The sequence below is a fragment of the Natator depressus genome, chromosome 3 (assembly GCF_965152275.1).
Source record: "Natator depressus isolate rNatDep1 chromosome 3, rNatDep2.hap1, whole genome shotgun sequence".
Taxonomy (NCBI): Eukaryota; Metazoa; Chordata; order Testudines; family Cheloniidae; genus Natator; species Natator depressus.
Genome location: NC_134236.1, coordinates 56,417,704 through 56,435,333, shown reverse-complemented (window position 1 = coordinate 56,435,333; position 17,630 = coordinate 56,417,704). Strand labels below are relative to the sequence as shown.

The following is a 17,630-nucleotide window of genomic DNA, read 5'->3' as shown; positions in this document are numbered from 1 at the left end:
CTCTCCGTCCAGAGAGGGAACAAAGAGAGCCACAAACAAATCCTCCCCCCGCTCCACAATTTGAAAGTATCTTCTTTCCTCATTGGTCTTTCTGGTCAGGTGCCAACTAGGTTATTTGAGCTTAACCCCTTACAGGTAAAGTAATTTACTACAGCTGCCAAGGAGGGATTTTATGCTACCCTTCTCTCTATATTTGACAACTATTGACTCCAGGTAAATTTAGGCAATATATTGTACAAGCAGAAATTTTCCATGGTAGATGGGCCTGCAGACAAACAACCAGCCATATCACTAGCATTATCATAAAATTGTCCACGGCAGTTAGATGTATCCAAACCTAGGTTATTTATCGTAGCCACCACAGCCTTGCCCAGTTTTGCACCTGTGGTTCTTTAAAAGGTTGAAACAATCACTCAATTATTTGTCCCTCTGAATTGAGGAATCAGAATATGAGTGTGAGTTGGTCTATATGCACTCCATGAGGTACTGAATCAACAATTACAGGAATTGTTGGCTTGCTGTAATTCTCCTGCTATGGTATTTTTAATTTTCTTTCTTACCAAGTCAATTAATTTGTTATACATAGTTGAGGAAAGATAAGAGGGTTTATTTCTTTCCAAATTTAGCCAGGTAGTCAGCCATAGATAGATGAAACTGTGACGTTAGCTCTAGAATCCCTAGTGACTGAATCATTCTTCTGAAAGCGCATTTAATCTACTGGAAAAAAAGCAAATAAGCTAAGCACTAAATATTTCTTGGAGAGCAAATAAGCCAATATTACTCAACTTCATCGAAGACCGAAAGTTGTTGAACAAACTTTTTTCTCGTCCCTGCAATTGCCCAAAAGTCAGGAAGTTTTCTACATCTGTATTTCTACACACAGCCTGTCAAGGTTCCTTCCCCACTCTGAACTCTAGGGTATAGATGTGGGGATCTGCATGAAAACCTCCTAAGCTTACTTTTACCAGCTTAGGTTAAAACTTCCCCAAGGTACAAACTATTTTACCTTTTGCCCTTGGACTTTCGCTGCCACCACCAAACGTCTAACAGGGATATAATTGGGAAAGAGCCCGTTTGGAAACGTCTTTCCCCCCAAAATCCTCCCAAATCTTACACCCCCTTTCCTGGGGAAGGTTTGATTAAAAATCCTCACCAATTTGCATAGGTGAACACAGACCCAAACCCTTGGATCTTAAGAAGAATGAAAAAAAGCATTCAGATTCTTAAAAAAAAAATTAATAGAAGACAAAGTAAAAAGAATCACCTCTGTAAAATCAGGATGGTAAATACCTTACAGGGTAATCAGATTCAAAACATAGAGAATCCCTCTAGGCAAAACCTTAAGTTACAAAAAGACACAAAAACAGGAATCTACATTCCATTTAGCACAGCTTCTTTTCTCAGCCATTTAAAGGAATCAGAACCGAACGCATATCTAGCTAGATTACTTACTAAGTTCTAAGACTCCATTCCTGTTCTGTCCCCAGCAAAAGCATCACACAAACAGAGAGAGAGACTTTGTTTCTCCCTCCCCCCAGCTTTTGAAAGTATCTTGTCTCCTCATTGATCGTTTTGGTCAATTGCCAGCGAGGTTATCCTTGCTTCTTAACCCTTTACAGGTGAAAGGGTTTTTCCTCTGGCCAGGAGGGATTTTAAAGGTGTTTACCCTTCACTTTATATTAGACACAGCCAAACCTTTAGGAACCCAATTCTGCCTGTTGTTTTCATCTAGCTTTCGCCACAGTGCAAGATCTGTAGAAACTTGGTCAGTGGTAGATATCTCTTTTTGCATAGCTTTGAAAGCAGCAACACACTGCTGTATCTCTGTGGCCTTTCCTCCTGCTTTCAAATTTTCAACATCGCCAGCTCCAGTCAGGCTGCATTGTTCCTGGTCGTCCTCCTCTTCACCCCCCCGCCCCCCAGCAGAGCCATTTCACAACTCTTTTTTTAGGGGCTTTTCTGGATTTAAAACAGACTGATTAAACTTCAGATTTTTTTCTAATAAAGCTGCTTCTTTTAAACAATGGTTGGTGTATGAAATCATGATTTGTAAATTAGCATATCAGAAGTATAGGTTAGTATAGTTAGAATACATTTTTCAATGCCAATGCAAGCAAGTATGTGATGGTATGGATGTTAATTTAAATATTCATGTTGCAGTTCAAGTGCATTCTTGTATGTCTAAAATAGATGTGTCAAGAACACTCAAACCATTTGTAGTGAGTTAGCGGTGGTCCCTGCTCTTTTGGGTCAGTGGGAGGCCACTCCACCTCACTACATCACTGTGCGTCGCCCACAGTTAAGGAATTAGCAGGGGAATACACAGCCTGTGGCTCTGGCCTGGCAGAGCAACAGTCCAGTTAAGGTCTCTAGCCTGCAGTCAGGGTAGAGTAGCAAACATTTATGGGCCTGGGCCCTCAGTCCGGGCGGGACAGTAAGGAGTCTGTGGCTTGGGCCTTTACCCAGGGCTGAGCCCCCCCCCCCCCCCCCCAAAAAAAAAAAAAAAAAAAAAGGGTTGGGCATCCTAGCTCTGGACAGTTGGCAAATACAGGCTTATTGGCCTAGAGGGGGGGACTGCCACCCCAGGGGTGGGGTGGCAGGGGATAGGGGGACGTGGGCCCTCCCGATTCCATTGCGTCCCAGCCCAGGGCCCTAACAGTGGCGGACTATTCTGCCACTGGATCAGCAGAGAATCCAGCTACAACATGCTGACTGTGTCTCTGGCAGAAACGCAGCCAGACTCGGGTTGGCTGCCACTGGACCACTTCCTGGCCTCCCATCGTGGTGTACTTGCATCTCTGGGGTGTTCTCCGACTCCTTAAGCTAGGTAGCTGGTGGCAGTCCCAGCGACACCTCAGTGCCTTGGTCAGCAGGCAGCTCTAGTCAGTCCTCAGCTCAGTGAGGGTCCGCTGCAGTCTCCCAACTCAGGAGCGGGCAGGAGGCATCTGTCTTCTTTGGCGGCTGCAGCCCAGCTGATTTCCTTGATCCATCCTTTATACTTCCTGTTCCTCCCCCTGATTTCTGGTGGAGGGGTGAACGTGGCCTGGTTCTATTCTCCAGGGTTCAGAGCGCAGTTCCTTCCCCTCTGGCTCAGTGGGAGGCCACTCCCACCTCATCACACCATCTTATAAGGAGGGTGTGGTATCAAATGTTAGTAAATAAAAATGTAAAATTGTGAACTGTATTTCTTGCTCTTGCAGAAGTGTATACAGAATACATATTTGTTTTGAGCCTTTAAATAAAAAAAGGAAGAAATATCTGCCGTCATAATTATGGAGCCCTTAGTTTTCTGGGGGACCTGGGTTCCATAGGCCCATCTTTTAATAGGGCCCTGCTTGCTGGCTGGGAAGGAAGAGATTTCATTTTTGTAGTTTGTCTTGGGTGGGTGGTTTTCAGACACATGACTCCTTGAGCATCAGAATGAGTACCATGATTGATAGATAAAGTTCAGCTCCAAGCTCATCTGCGCCCATGGCAACATTCAACTTGAGGTGGACAGCTGCAGAGAACGTATCTAACTGGATAGGTTTGTTTAATGTTTTTTTGGCTCCTGATCCAAGACCAGAAGGGAGATATGGTTATTAAATTCATTTATTGGGGTAGAGTTGTATCTGAGTGAAATAGCTTTATTTAAAATAAATTCCAATTAATGTTAATTTAAATAAAATAGTTTCATGTTTAAATGTAGATGGTTCATGGCCCTTAGACAGTCTTTAACTTTATGATCTTGAGGAAAAAATCTTTGGGTGAAATTTAAATGTTGAATCTTTTCAGTATTAAATGTTAGCCTGGCAGTATCCAAGGTTATGTGAATATTTCCATTGGTGTAACTATACCAGGAGGTTGCACCAATGTAACTAGACTGATTTTATTCATTTATTTATTTAAGTTGCCCCTGTGCAGGTTGTCTAGATAAGCCTTCGTCAGATTAATCTTGCATCAGGATTTCTTAAACCCATTAAAAACTGTAGCACAACTTTTATTTAAAGTTTCAAGAAGAAGAGCCCTTGCAAGATTCATGTGAGCAGTAAAGTATGTCTTTGCATATGCAAGCATGAAATAACAGAAGTCGCTGAAAGTCAAAAATATGAACCCTCTATCTGAAAGGCAAAGCCACCCAAAAAAATTCGATTTCCCTGTGCTGTAGGACAATTGACATCTTTCAAAAGACATCTTCCATTGACTGTCAGGAAATGCCAATAAGAAAACATAGCAAATGGATCAAAGCAGATTACCTAGCAAATAAAACAAACATGCAATCTAAGCTTAATATACTAAAGAAATTGGTTATAAGTAGCAAACTCTCACCCTAAACCTTGTTTTAAGCAGATTGCAGCTTGCCTTCAAGAATCTCTGCTCTTGCTTGCAGCTTAACTTCAGATATTCCTTTCACCGGCCAAGCAACTCTCTAGCCTGGGGTCAACCCTTCTCCCCTAGTCCAGTCTTTGTTTTCATGTGTTTCCAGCAGTCGTCCTTCTTGGACAGGGAGTCAATGAAGAATGAACCACGATGTCACTCCCCTGCCTTTAATAGTTTTTTCATATGGCGGGAATCTTTTGTCTCCCAGTTTGATTCCTACCCTCGGTCAACGGAAAAACACTAGTATCATGAAGTCCTGTACCAGGTGACTTGGTCACATGTCCCTGCAGCTCTAACTCAGAGGCTGTTTGCAGCATCCCCAGGAATGCTTTCTGGTAGGAGATTAGCATCTTCTAAGACCTATTGTTCTCCCTAATCGCTCTTCCCAGCAAGCCATCTAAACTGATTGCATTCTGTCTAGTGGGTGTTCCCCAGGTGTAAACACATTTTTAATAGATGCATAAACCATATTCTTAACTTCAGATACAAAAATGACAGATGCTTGCAAATAGGATTATCATTTAGTAAATCATAACCTTTACAGTATCTCACATGCCTTATCTTGCATAAAATACATCATAGTTATGCCATAATTATAACAGTATCTCTATGAAGAATGTGGGGTGAGGGTGGTAGTATCACAATCTGAAAAGCAAATTTTCACTTGTTAAAATATTAATATTACTAAAGAAACAATTTTCATCTGTCTGCAAGTTAGATAACTTATTTTTGCTTTAACAGATAATTAGAGTTAGAGTTGTTTAATTGCTAAATTATTGATCTCGTATATTGTAATGGTGAAGGGGTTATGCTTTTACTATAGGATGACCAGATTTTGAATGTGGACTGGTCAGGACATCTTGCTTCACTTTTAAGTGCTCTTATATTCTGAAAAGTGACTATAAAATAGGCATTGAAGTTCTATATTTTACTCTGATTTTCAGATTGTGGGTAAAACTTTCAAAAGTGAGTTTGTTCCCTGTTTTCAAAAAGCACTTGGGGTCAATATGATCTGGGGCTCATAGTGGACTACAAGCTAAGTATGAGTCAACAGTGTAACACTGTTGCAAAACAAGCAAACATCATTCTCGGATGTATTAGCAGGAGTGTTGCAAGCAAGACATGAGAAGTAATTCTTCTGCTCTACTCCACACTGATTAGGCCTCAACTGGAGTATTGTGTCCAGTTCTGGGCGCCACATTTCAGGAAAGATGTGAGCAAATTGGAGAAAGTCCAGAGAAGAGCAGCAAAAGTGATTAAAGGTCTAGAAAACATGACCTATGAGGGAACATTGGAAAACATTGGGTTTGTTTAGTCTGAAAAAGAGAAGTGTGAGAGGGGACATAACAGTTTACAAGTACATAAAAGGTTGTTACAAGGAGGAGGGAAAAAAATTGTTCTTAACCTCTGAGGATAGGACAAGAAGCAATGGGCTTAAATTGCAGTGAAGGAGATTTAGGTTGGACATTAGGAAAAACTTCCTAACTGTCAGGGTGGTTAAGAACTGGAATAAATTGCCTAGGGAGGTTGTGGAATCTCCATCATTGGAGATTTTTAAGAGCAGGTTAGACAAACACCTGTCAGGAATGGTTTAGATCAGAGTTTCTCAAACTGGGGTCTGTGAGGGAACTCCAGGGTGTCAGCAGGCCCTGCTGATCAACTCCTTCTCCTCCCTTCCAGCGCCTCCTGCACGCTGGGGAGCAGCTATTCCCCGGCATGCAGGAGGCGCTGGGAGGGAGGGAGGGAGGGAAGGGAAGCGCGCGGAGGCGAGAAAAAGGAGGTGTGGGAAGAGGTGGGGTCGACCTTGGGGAAAGGGGTGGGGTGTGGCAGGCCTGGGGATAAGCTGGGGGTTTGGGGCTCTGTGGCAAAATTTTAAATCAAAATGGGCATCCTTGGGTTACTAAAGTTGGAGAGCCACTGGTCTAGATAATACTTAGTCCTGCCTTGAGTGCAGGGGACTGGACTAGATGACCTCTCGAGGTCCCTTCCAGTCCCATGACTCTATGATGTATGCACTTATACCCCATGTGATGGGTTCAGTCATAGAGACCCGCTTGGGACTGTCACCTGATGTGCTGAAATTACCTCTGTGCCTGTTTTCCCTGCCAGTTTGGGACTTCCAGAACCCTGTCTCGTTGAGCCAGACCTGCTAGCCTGCTGCAACACAGACCCAGGGTCTGGTGCATGCCCCCAAAGCTGCAGGCTTATCTGAAAACAGCTCAGCAGGTTACCTGTCTCCAGACACTCAGTTCCCAATGGGATCCAAACCCCAAATAAATTAGTTGTACTCTGTATAAAGCTTATACAGTAAAGTCCATAAATTGTCCGCCCTCTAAAACAAACACACAGACAGACAGACAGACAGAGATGCACAGCTGTTTGCTCCCCCAGGTATTAATCACTTACTCTGGGTTTATTAATAAACAAAAGTGATTTTATTAAATACAAAAGTAGGATTTAAGTAGTTTCAAGTAATAACAGACAGAACAAAGTCAGTCACAAAGCAAAAACATGCCGGTCTAAGCCTAATACATTAAGAAACTGATGACAGGTAATATCTCACCCTCAGATGTTCCAGTAAGCTTCTTTCACAGACTAGACCCCTTCCTACTCTGGGCCCAATCCTTTCCTCTGGTACAGTCCTTGTTAGTTCCTGCAGACATCTCAGATGGTAAGCAGGGGGTTTTCTCATGACTGGCAGCCCCTTTGTCCTGCTCCAACCCCTTTTTATAGCTTTGGCACAAGGCGGGAATCTTTTCTCTGGTTCCCCACCCCTACTTCTAACTGGAAAAGTACCAGATTTAGGATGGATTTTCAGGTGACATGGTCACATGTTACTGTAAGACCCCCTAGTTTCCATTCCCCATGGGCTGGCCCACACGTACACCGGAAGGCTTTCAAGTAACTATGGCCATTTACAACTGATTGTTTCTGGAGCACCCTTAATGGCCTCCATTTAATATGTTTACATCAGTGATACAAGTTTATATCTTATTCTCCTAACTCCAGCTATAGAAATAATACATGCAAACAAATAGGATGAACACAACTTAGTAGATTACAAGCTTTCTAATGCCACTATACAAGGAGTATTTAGCTTAAAGCTTATTCTAGTTATGTCATATTCATAAGCATATTTCCATAAAACATATGGAGTGCTATGTCACACCCCATATCTGATATGTTTACAAGTAGTAAGGTTTTTTTAACTGCTAGGCCTGCAAATTCGGTATATAACCTGGAAGTCCAACTTTTTTCATGGCTTATGCATCCTCATCAGTAAAGATTCTGCTTGTAATCATTGTGTTGACTAAAAGCCAGAATAGAATCCAGATCATTCTCCTACAGCTATATTTGCTTTGTAGTGCTAATAAGAGTAAAAACTTCTGTATTCAAAGGGTTTCTGTATGATCTAAGTCAAGGCAAAATTTGGTCCTTGGTCAATAAAGAAAGGAGGGTTAGTTCTATGTACAGCATGGAAGAAGGTGAGTATGTATGTTCAGTAAGAAGGTGTCATTTTTATGGTCTCTTCAGAGTAGAACTGTTTTTAAACTGTCAGTATTGCATCAAAGAAATCTCCAAACGTTCAAGGGAATTTCAACTCTTTTAATGGAATTTTTCTGTTAAGTTACAGATGATTGCTTTCTGTCAAAACACAAGTGTTAAAATGATAGCTTGCAAACCAAGGAACATGGAGTTCTAAAAGTGCTACTAGCAGTTCTGAAGTGTAACTTATTTTAGGATTTACATTATACTGAAATGAAATGCGTCAATCATCATTCTAATATGCTGGGTGTTTTCAAATCTGAGTGATAGGGAATTACAAACAGACAATGTGTTTTTGTTGAAGGGGATCCATAAGAATGGCTTGAAGATTTTGGGTATGTACAATTTTATACTTTAGTTTGTTTTACACTAGGAAAATTTCCTGTTGCTGACAATAGATGCAGCTGAACTAGTACTGAGTGTTTAATTGTGTAATTGTTACTAGTATCATTTAACTAAAAAAACCCCAGCAACTATCCTTGTTTAACTAAAATGGAACACTTCAAATTTCATGCAACTCTGACATACCACATAAATAAGAATGAGAAGCTGGAAAGAGGTTTTGATAGTAGTTGTAGTATTGCTGGTTGACTTGACACTGAATGATCCTACACTCGGAAAAATAAGATCCATATAAAGTGCACTGTTTGTTTAGAAAAATGCAGCATATTTCTCTTCTATACAAGGTCCTGTTCAATCAGTTTTAAAAATGCCTATTTTCTTTAGTGGCATTTTACCATAAATGTACATCCTGTTTTAAATCTCCCCTACCCAGAATATTTTCTTTTGTTATCAACTTTAAATAACTTGCTTGCTCAGTCTACCTTGAAAGGGTTAATTAATGTAAATAACTGAGTTGAAAGCAGTCGTCATAACATTGTAAGAGCAGAGACATAATCCAAAATTCTTACAATACACATTGACCACACTTACAAAAACTAAAAATACACATTACAAATCAACAAAATCTATGTAATATTTGCCCACAAAATAACCCAGCTTTTTGCCACGGTACCAGTTAGTGCATCCCCTCTCCAAATATCTGAAAGAAAGATGTGCTTTTCAACATGCCTAGAAAATGCTTTTAGGCTTCAAAGGACCTAGAAGGGAAGAAGAAATCCAAAGCTCAAGAACCTTCCTGAAGAACAGTCTGTCACAGAAACCGCTCTTCCTTTTAAAATATAGGGCTGCCATCTTTGAGAAAGTATGTCATCTGATAGTAACTGAGGTGGGCATGGTGAAAGAGGCAATTTTGTCAGAAAACCAGTTCTTAAAACACCTTAAGTCTCTCTAGTTTAAAACCAATACTTTCAACTCCATCTAGAGCAGGGGTGGGCAAACTGCCGTTTTAAGCTGTCCCTTGAGCTCCTCTGGGGCTTGCCCCGCTCCGGCACTCCAGCTGGGTCACCAGGTAGGGGGGGCCGCTCCACGCAGTTCCCAGAAGCAGCTGCATGGCTCTGCTCCGGCTCCTACAGCCCACCTCCAATGACCCCCTCCAGCCCTCCACCTGGGGCTGCAGGAGCGGTGCTTGAGGACAGGGCAGATGCAGAGCTGCCTGGCCGCGCCTCCATGTAGAAGCCAGAGAAAGGACATGCCGCTCCTTCCGGGAGCCGCTTGAGGTAAACACCACTCGGAGCCTGCACCCCTGAGCCTCTCCCCGTGTCCCAGTCCTGATCCCCCTCCTGGTCTCTGTAGCCTCGATCCCAGCCCTGATCCTCCTCCTGCACCCCAAACCCCGCATACCCAGCCCCACCCCAGAGCCCGCACCCCCAGACTGGAGCCCCCTCCCTCACCCTACTCCCCTGCTCCAGCCCAAAGCCCCCTCCTGCACCCTGAACTCCTCCTTTCTGGCCCCACCCCGGAGCCCTCACCCCCACCCACATCCCAACACCAATTTTGTGAGCATTCATGGCCCGCCATACAGTTTGTTCCCAGATGTGGCCCTCAGGCCAAAACTTTTGCCCACCCCTAATTCTATAGGCTGATAATCCACCATTCCTTATTGTGGAGTAACAGTAACATGCCATCTATATGACTTGCAATTTAGTGCAGACTGTGGCTGCTGCTTTATTAAAACTTTAGCTTCTGGGTGCTCTCAAAGTATAGCCCCACCTACTTCCATACACTAGTCTCATCTTGAGCTGGAAGATGTGGATAACTGTAGCCAAATCTACATCAGGAAGGTCACACTCCTTCCCAGGTACAAATGGAAAGAATTTCAGTCACAGCTGCTACATGGGCATCACAAGATAAAGGGTGGGAGTGAAGGGATTTAACCGATAAGGAACTGAACAATATGAACACACAAACTACGAGGAGTCCGGTGGCACTTTAAAGACTAACAGATTTATTTGGGCATAAGCTTTCGTGGGTAAAAAACCCATTTCTTCTTTTTACCCACAAAAGCTTATGCCCAAATAAATCTTAGTCTTTGAAGTGGCACCGCACTCCTTGTTTTTGTGGATACAGACTAACACGGCTACCCCTCTGATACTTGAACAATATGGTGGCTTGCAAACACTGTTAGTTATGTAACTTTTTTGCTGGCTTTTCTTTGGAGTTTTGGTAGGGGATTAGCTCAAAAGAGAAAAGAAAGGTAGGGGGACATTAAAGGAGAGAGAGTAAGGGAGGGAAAGGTGAATGTAAAGAGAGGAGCACAGAGGTGAGGTGGAGTCAGGTTGAAGTAAAGAGACTGAGGGAGCAAATAAGCAATCATCAGAGGGGAAGATGCCCAGAATAGAAGCTTTCAAAAACTAGTTGGATCATCATCTGAGTCTGCAGGCTCCTGCTTTAAGCTATTTTTGTGTGCTCCAGCTGGCTCAGTTTCTGTCTGGCTTCTCCAATAACTTCTTTGGTCCCTCAGCTCAGATGGCTCAGGAGCAGGTGGATCCACATGGTGCCCCCAGAATAGGAGAATCCCCTGCATAATTCTAGGTCAAGAGGGCATTGGCTTTGATTAGGTCTCAGCTCCCCCTTCCACCCAGTGTTACAGATGTACTTTAGCAGTTTTCCTTTGCTTTTGCCATATGTGTTTCTGGTCAGCTATCCGCTTTTTGGGCATTCATTAATATTTTTACTGTTAATATTTTTACTTAATCGTTTTTACGATTAAACTGTACCTGATCTTGATGGATATTAAAATAGGATACCTGTACCTATATTTTGTTTCACAAGTACTTTGTGGGTATGTTATGTTCTCTTTAGAACCTTATAGTTTAGCACATCTAGACCAATGTGTTCTTTTGTGGAATTAATGTAATGGGTTTATGTATAAACAATAAATCCAAAAAGAAAAATAATCACGAGACTGCTATGCAAGAGAAGGTAACTACAATACTTATGAAATAGAAATCCTGTTTTTCATAGGAAGGAATACAGAATTGCAGGGTTTTTTCCCCTCAAGCCTACATGTAGAATGAGAATATCTAAGCATAGATGATGATGGCCATCTGAGCTCATCTACATAGTGCTGGTAATAAAGCGAAAATAATGTTGTTACTGAGTATACCGTTCAGAATCATAGAATCATAGAATATCAGGGTTGGAAGGGACCCCAGAAGGTCATCTAGTCCAACCCCCTGCTCGAAGCAGGACCAATTCCCAGTTAAATCATCCCAGCCAGGGCTTTGTCAAGCCTGACCTTAAAAACCTCTAAGGAAGGAGATTCTACCACCTCCCTAGGTAACGCATTCCAGTGTTTCACCACCCTCTTAGTGAAAAAGTTTTTCCTAATATCCAATCTAAACCTCCCCCATTGCAACTTGAGACCATTACTCCTCGTTCTGTCATCTGCTACCATTGAGAACAGTCTAGAGCCATCCTCTTTGGAACCCCCTTTCAGGTAGTTGAAAGCAGCTATCAAATCCCCCCTCATTCTTCTCTTCTGCAGACTAAACAATCCCAGCTCCCTCAGCCTCTCTTCATAAGTCATGTGCTCTAGACCCCTAATCATTTTTGTTGCCCTTCGCTGGACTCTCTCCAATTTATCCACATCCTTCTTGTAGTGTGGGGCCCAAAACTGGACACAGTACTCCAGATGAGGCCTCACCAGTGTCGAATAGAGGGGAACGATCACATCCCTCGATCTGCTGGCTATGCCCCTACTTATACATCCCAAAATGCCATTGGCCTTCTTGGCAACAAGGGCACACTGTTGACTCATATCCAGCTTCTCGTCCACTGTCACCCCTAGGTCCTTTTCCGCAGAACTGCTGCCTAGCCATTCAGTCCCTAGTCTGTAGCGGTGCATTGGATTCTTCCATCCTAAGTGCAGGACCCTGCACTTATCCTTATTGAACCTCATCAGATTTCTTTTGGCCCAATCCTCCAATTTGTTGTTTGAAGTGTGTATGAAGGTAACTGATGAAAAACTAACAACTTCTGGAGACTGTGGCATCAGACACACTTTTCTCACTGGTGCATTTTTTACCTTTTACTGGAAAAATATGGTTTTTATATGGCAGATGAAATGTTGGGTCTCACATATGTCGATTGCTTAAAGTTTTTGAAGGGACATGTTCAAGTAAAATGACTGCTGCTTGTCACTGAAGAAAAAGTGAGAATTCTGTTTGTTCTGGGTCCTGTTCAAAATTGTGGTAGGAATTGAAAATAAGAATGTAATGGTTAGGACAATTGGCATGGGTTTATTGAATAGCTCTTATCTGGTGTACATGGTTGCTAGAGTCCCAATTGGTATGTATTTTAAAAGAAAATGACACATTAGTCTTTCCCATAAGAATATAAATTTCTTAATCAAAAATATCAAGATGTTTTCTAACACACTATCTCAAATTAACTCAAATTTATATAGTTTTCTCCAGCCTAGATAAATGCAGTCTTGTCTTATCCACTAAAAAATCATGCTATATAGATCATTTTGACCACATCACCCCTCTTTGTATCCCTCCACTGGCTTCCCCTGTCTAGGGTATCAAGCACAACTTGTTAATCTTTAAAGGACATCACGGTTTAATCTCCCGGCTATATTAAACTTTTTATCGTCTATTTACATGTCAACCCCCATTTCCACTCTGCCAATAATGCCAGACTTCATCACTCATTTGTTAAATTTTCAAATTGTCTTGTTTTATCCCATGTCTTATGATTATTATGACTTTTTTTCTTATGCTTTACTTGGATTGGAATGTAATTAAAAAACTAACATCATAATTCTGTTTTAACTAATTGTTGTTGTGGTTGATTTAAAATGTTAGCCAATCTAATTTAACTAAGGGTGAATATTTTTTTTTAACTTCAGGGAAACAATCCACTCTCCATTCTGGGGCATGTCTTGTATTTATATATAAAATTTTTCATCAGGCTTTTCTCTACTTCTATATTACAGATGGTTTGGCTGCCCTATCATTTTCCATTAGCTCCTTGACCTTGATTGGAATGTTGGCAGCTGTCACATACACAGTAAGTCTCTATCCCCCCTACACACACCTTTAATTCTGCCTTGTATTGCTATTTTGTTGATATTGACTTGCAATTCTCATCAAAAATTAGTCTTAGGTGGAAATACTTTCATATTAAGGGCAAAGCTGGAAGACACTAAGGCATAATAAAAGGTTCTGCTTGTTGTCAAGTTCCTCTATCCTGTAGCTGTGACATTCTATACCTTGGGGGAGGACCCTGTAATCCCCATTATTCCTTATATAAAATTGAGATATTGCATATAAAGGAGAGAGGTTATGATCTGCTGAAAGTCATTGTTCTATCTAAATATGTATATCATTAGTGCATATGAAGTTATGAGATTGTGTTGTATGATTGTCACTAAAACATGCTGTAAGTTGGGGAATCAGCCAAATATTAGCTCCCCAGAGAGAACAGCAAGGAAAGTAACAAACACCCGGATGGGTGTCGAATAGCCATTGTCCAGCAAGGAAGGTACAATGCAATGACTAACTTGCACGAGGCCACATCAGGGGAATTGCTCAGTCTTGCCTGGGGACTCAGTAATGCCCACCAGACATGCCTGGACTTGTGTCCTCTAAGCACATGGGACTAAGGGTATAAAACAGAACACAGCGGCCCCATGCTTTGCCTTTTCCAAGCAATTCATCTGATCGGGGACTGGATTTCTGGGCTGCAGCTCCCTGGTAACTAGCTGTATTAACATAACTGGCTCAACTGGGTTTGCTCCTATGATTCTTTTCACTTTGGAACCCTGTGAGCTAGCTTAGCTCCTGAAGTTTTTTTTCCCATCCACACTGAGGCTATGTCTACAGGAGAAATGCTGCAGCTGCACTTCTGTAGCACTTCAGTGAAGACACTCATTACAGGGAGGGTTCTCCTGTTGCTGTAGTTAATCCACCTCCCTGAGAGACAGTAGCTAGGTTGATGGAAGAGTTTTCTTAGATTGATCTAGCACTGCCTATACTACAGGGAGGAGCAGGTTGCCTTAACTACATTGCTCAGTGGTATGGATTTTTCACATCCCTGAGAGGTTGACCCAGCTACGTCAAACTTTTTAGTGTAGACCTGGCCTGTTTATTTACCAGTGGCAAGACCACCAGAGCAGCATCATGGAAATCTACAACAGAAACTGATGAGATAAACTCCTTCTTCCAAAGTAAATGTCTGCAGAAGATCTTCAGAGTTCATTGGAAATAATTGCTTGCAACATTAGAAATTCTAGGTAGAACAAGCCAATCTAAAACAGCAAACATAATAAGAGGACAACAATGGATATATTTAGGACACACTTGTGTTGGTGGCATCTTCCAACTTCCATGGCAAGTTATAATATGTGAAGAAAAAAAGCGAGTGGTCTAGAGCAGTGGCTCTCAACCTTTCTAGACTACTGTACACCTTTCAGGAATCTGATTTGTCTTGTGAACCCCGAAGTTTAATCTCACGTAAAAACTACTTTTTTTACAAAATCAGACATAAAAATACAAAAATGTTGCAGCACACTATTACTGAAAAATTGCTTACTTTCGGGAATATAAACGTTGTACTTACATTTCAGTGGATAGTATATAGAGCAGTATAAACAAGCCATTGTCTGTATGAAATTGTAGTTTTTACTGACTTTGCTAATGCTTTTTCCGTGGCCTGTTGTAAAACTAGGGAAATATCTAGATGAGTTGATGTACCTCTTGGAAGACCTCTGCGTACTCCCGGGGTAGATGGACCCCTGGTTGAGAACCACTGTCTTAAAGAAACACTACACAAACAATTTGAGGAAGAAGTCTGATATATCAGCATGACACTCAGAAGGCTGAACAGACCATTATAAGACTTAAATAAATGGCAGAAAGTGGTGGATACCCTATACACCTCAGGATGCCGGCAGAAAAAGGAAAAAAGGCTGCTTCCACAAAGCAAAGTACATTTATTTAAGGACAAAAGCCTTAGAGAAAATATATTAATAAAAGGTCTAAACACATACTTAAGCTTACCAGAGGTCCCTCATCTTTCCTATAGAGACCCCGGCAAGTTCCAGTCCTTCAGACCCTCAGTGTGGGATTTTTGTCCCCTGGATTAAAGGCTCATGTCACTTTGTTAAATCAGAACGAGGCTCTTGGTCCCCCATCAGTTCAAGGTGGCGTTTTATACCCCAAGCTCTTCCTTTGTCTCCTGGGTCCCTTGCACCTAGTCTGAATCAACATATGCAATTCACCCCAGGGGTGGTACTGTTTATCAGTCTGCTGGGTCCCACTGATTTTAGTTTCTAGACAGAGCTCAGTAACACTCCCCAACAAACCAGCATACAATCCCTGTCACAGAGATAGAAAACATTTATAAAGTGGATAGAGATCTTAATATATGCCTGGGTTCATAATATCTGTCACAAGTGCTAGTTAGCACAAAGTAAAGAAGTTACTAACCAAGGAATATTGATCCTTTTTGTCAGTATTTGCCCACTAAAAATATCCTGGCTTTTCTTAATTTTTGTGTGTGGATTTCTATCCTGCAGCTTGACTGACCACCTGAATCAGTACATTTTTCCCCCCCCCCCGCTGTGGTAGATTTTAAAAGTTCATTTGTATGTAACGTCTACTTTTTAGCCAGCAGTTAGTTAACACTGTCTTTACAAAGTATCCTTCTAATACTTTGATTACCAGCAGAAAATTATGTAACTTTTCATGGTTTAATTTATGCTCATTTGGAAATAATTGACAATGAACTAAAAGCAGAAGAGAAATGTGGGTGTTTTTACTTCAGTTTGTGTTTTATTACTGGGGTTGGCCTTTGAGAACTTTGTTTGGCACTATTCTATTTCTGTGAACATAATATTCTCCCTCAGTTGAGGAGAGCAATAACAGAGGCATTCCCTGAATTTTTCATCATTTTAAGAACATGACAGTTGTGTTGGGTCAGATCAGTGGGTCATCTTTTTTTTTTTAACTGATACTGGCAGTTACTATGTTTTTAGAGATTCAAGAAACCCTAATGTGGATAATTATGGATTAACCTGCCCATAGGGAAAGAGTCTTCCTAACCTCCATCAAGTGTTGGCCTATATTCTAAAGTACTTCATTCCTGACATATTTTATCTTATAATGTAACTGTGGAAGTAAATATTTACAAAATTACACTTTAATACAACAGTTACAGCATTGTACAAATTGAGAACAGTATTCAAGAAAATATAAATATTTTTACATGGTGCATACACCAATACAGAAAAAAGGGTAGAGGGTTTCTGTTTCTGCTTCTACCATTTTATGTGCTTTAAACTTGACTCTTATAAGTGCCCTAAAATCCAAAGAGTTACTTGTACTGCTTTTAAATTCGATGTGCATAGTGCTGGGCAGCATTAGTGATCAAAATTTAGTCCAAGAGATTCCCAAGTCACAGCCTCTTCCCATCCCAAATGATTTCTTTCGGCTCTCTGCTGCCTTGTACTGTTAAACTAAGAGGTGATAATGACTGGATGAATGAGTGCTCCTGATGGCTGTGAATCCACTCTTGAATTAACATAGGTAGTGGCTTGTGATTAACTTCTCCTTAAGACAAAAAGTGTTTTGGAGTGAGTGGCTGGATTTTAAGGGGAAAGTTAATTTGGGGAAAAATTAGAAATAAGAACCCTTCCCACTCTCCCTCCCCCACCCCCCCCCAAAAATATTAGGGAGCAGAGCACTAGGGGAATAGGGGCAAAGCAGTTTGGGGTGAAATGAGGAGTGGGGGCTTATGGAAAGGGTAATAAAGAGGTTGAATGGTAGGTGAGGCTCACAGCATGGGGACTCAAGTTAGGGGGCATGGCAACCCAACCTCCTGCACCCACCTAAGTAATGGGGTTGGGTGTGTGTGTTGGGGGGAAATAGACAGGTGACTACTTCCTGGGAGGGGAGAGTATTAGTGGTAGGAGAAGTGAGGGATTAGGGGAGAAAGATTTGTCACTGCGGCAAGAGATGGGGGATTGTGAGGTGGATACATAGTGATGGTTGGGAGGGGAGAGAGATTAGGGGTTTAGAGTGGTAGAACAGTGGAAAGAGGGATGTGGGGATGAGTTGCCAGGGGACTGAGAGAGAATAGGGGCCAGGGCCCCTGTTAGCCCCATGTTCTCCCTTCCTTTTGTGTGTGCTCAGATCTGGGGGCATCTTGCCCCTCTAGGGGTCTGAGCCCATTACATTGCCCCTTGTGTGTGTGCACTAGGGTCATCCCCCAGCTCATGCCCATGTACAGAGATTGGAGCCCCTCCCTACTTGCCTCATGTGAGCTGGGTTCTGGGAGGAGCTTGCTTTTTTTCTGAGTATCTGAGGTTCCCTCCC

General features: G+C 41.9%; 1 protein-coding gene across 1 annotated transcript in view; it reads left to right on the top strand.

Annotated features, from left to right (window-relative positions):
- LMBRD1 (LMBR1 domain containing 1) overlaps window positions 1-17,630 on the top strand; it is a 230,220-nt gene that overhangs the window by 78,364 nt on the left and 134,226 nt on the right. Inside the window, exon 7 of the mRNA XM_074946845.1 lies at window positions 13,250-13,323. Within this exon, the coding sequence (XP_074802946.1) occupies window positions 13,250-13,323 (74 nt within the window). The remainder of the gene's footprint in view (window positions 1-13,249; window positions 13,324-17,630) is intronic.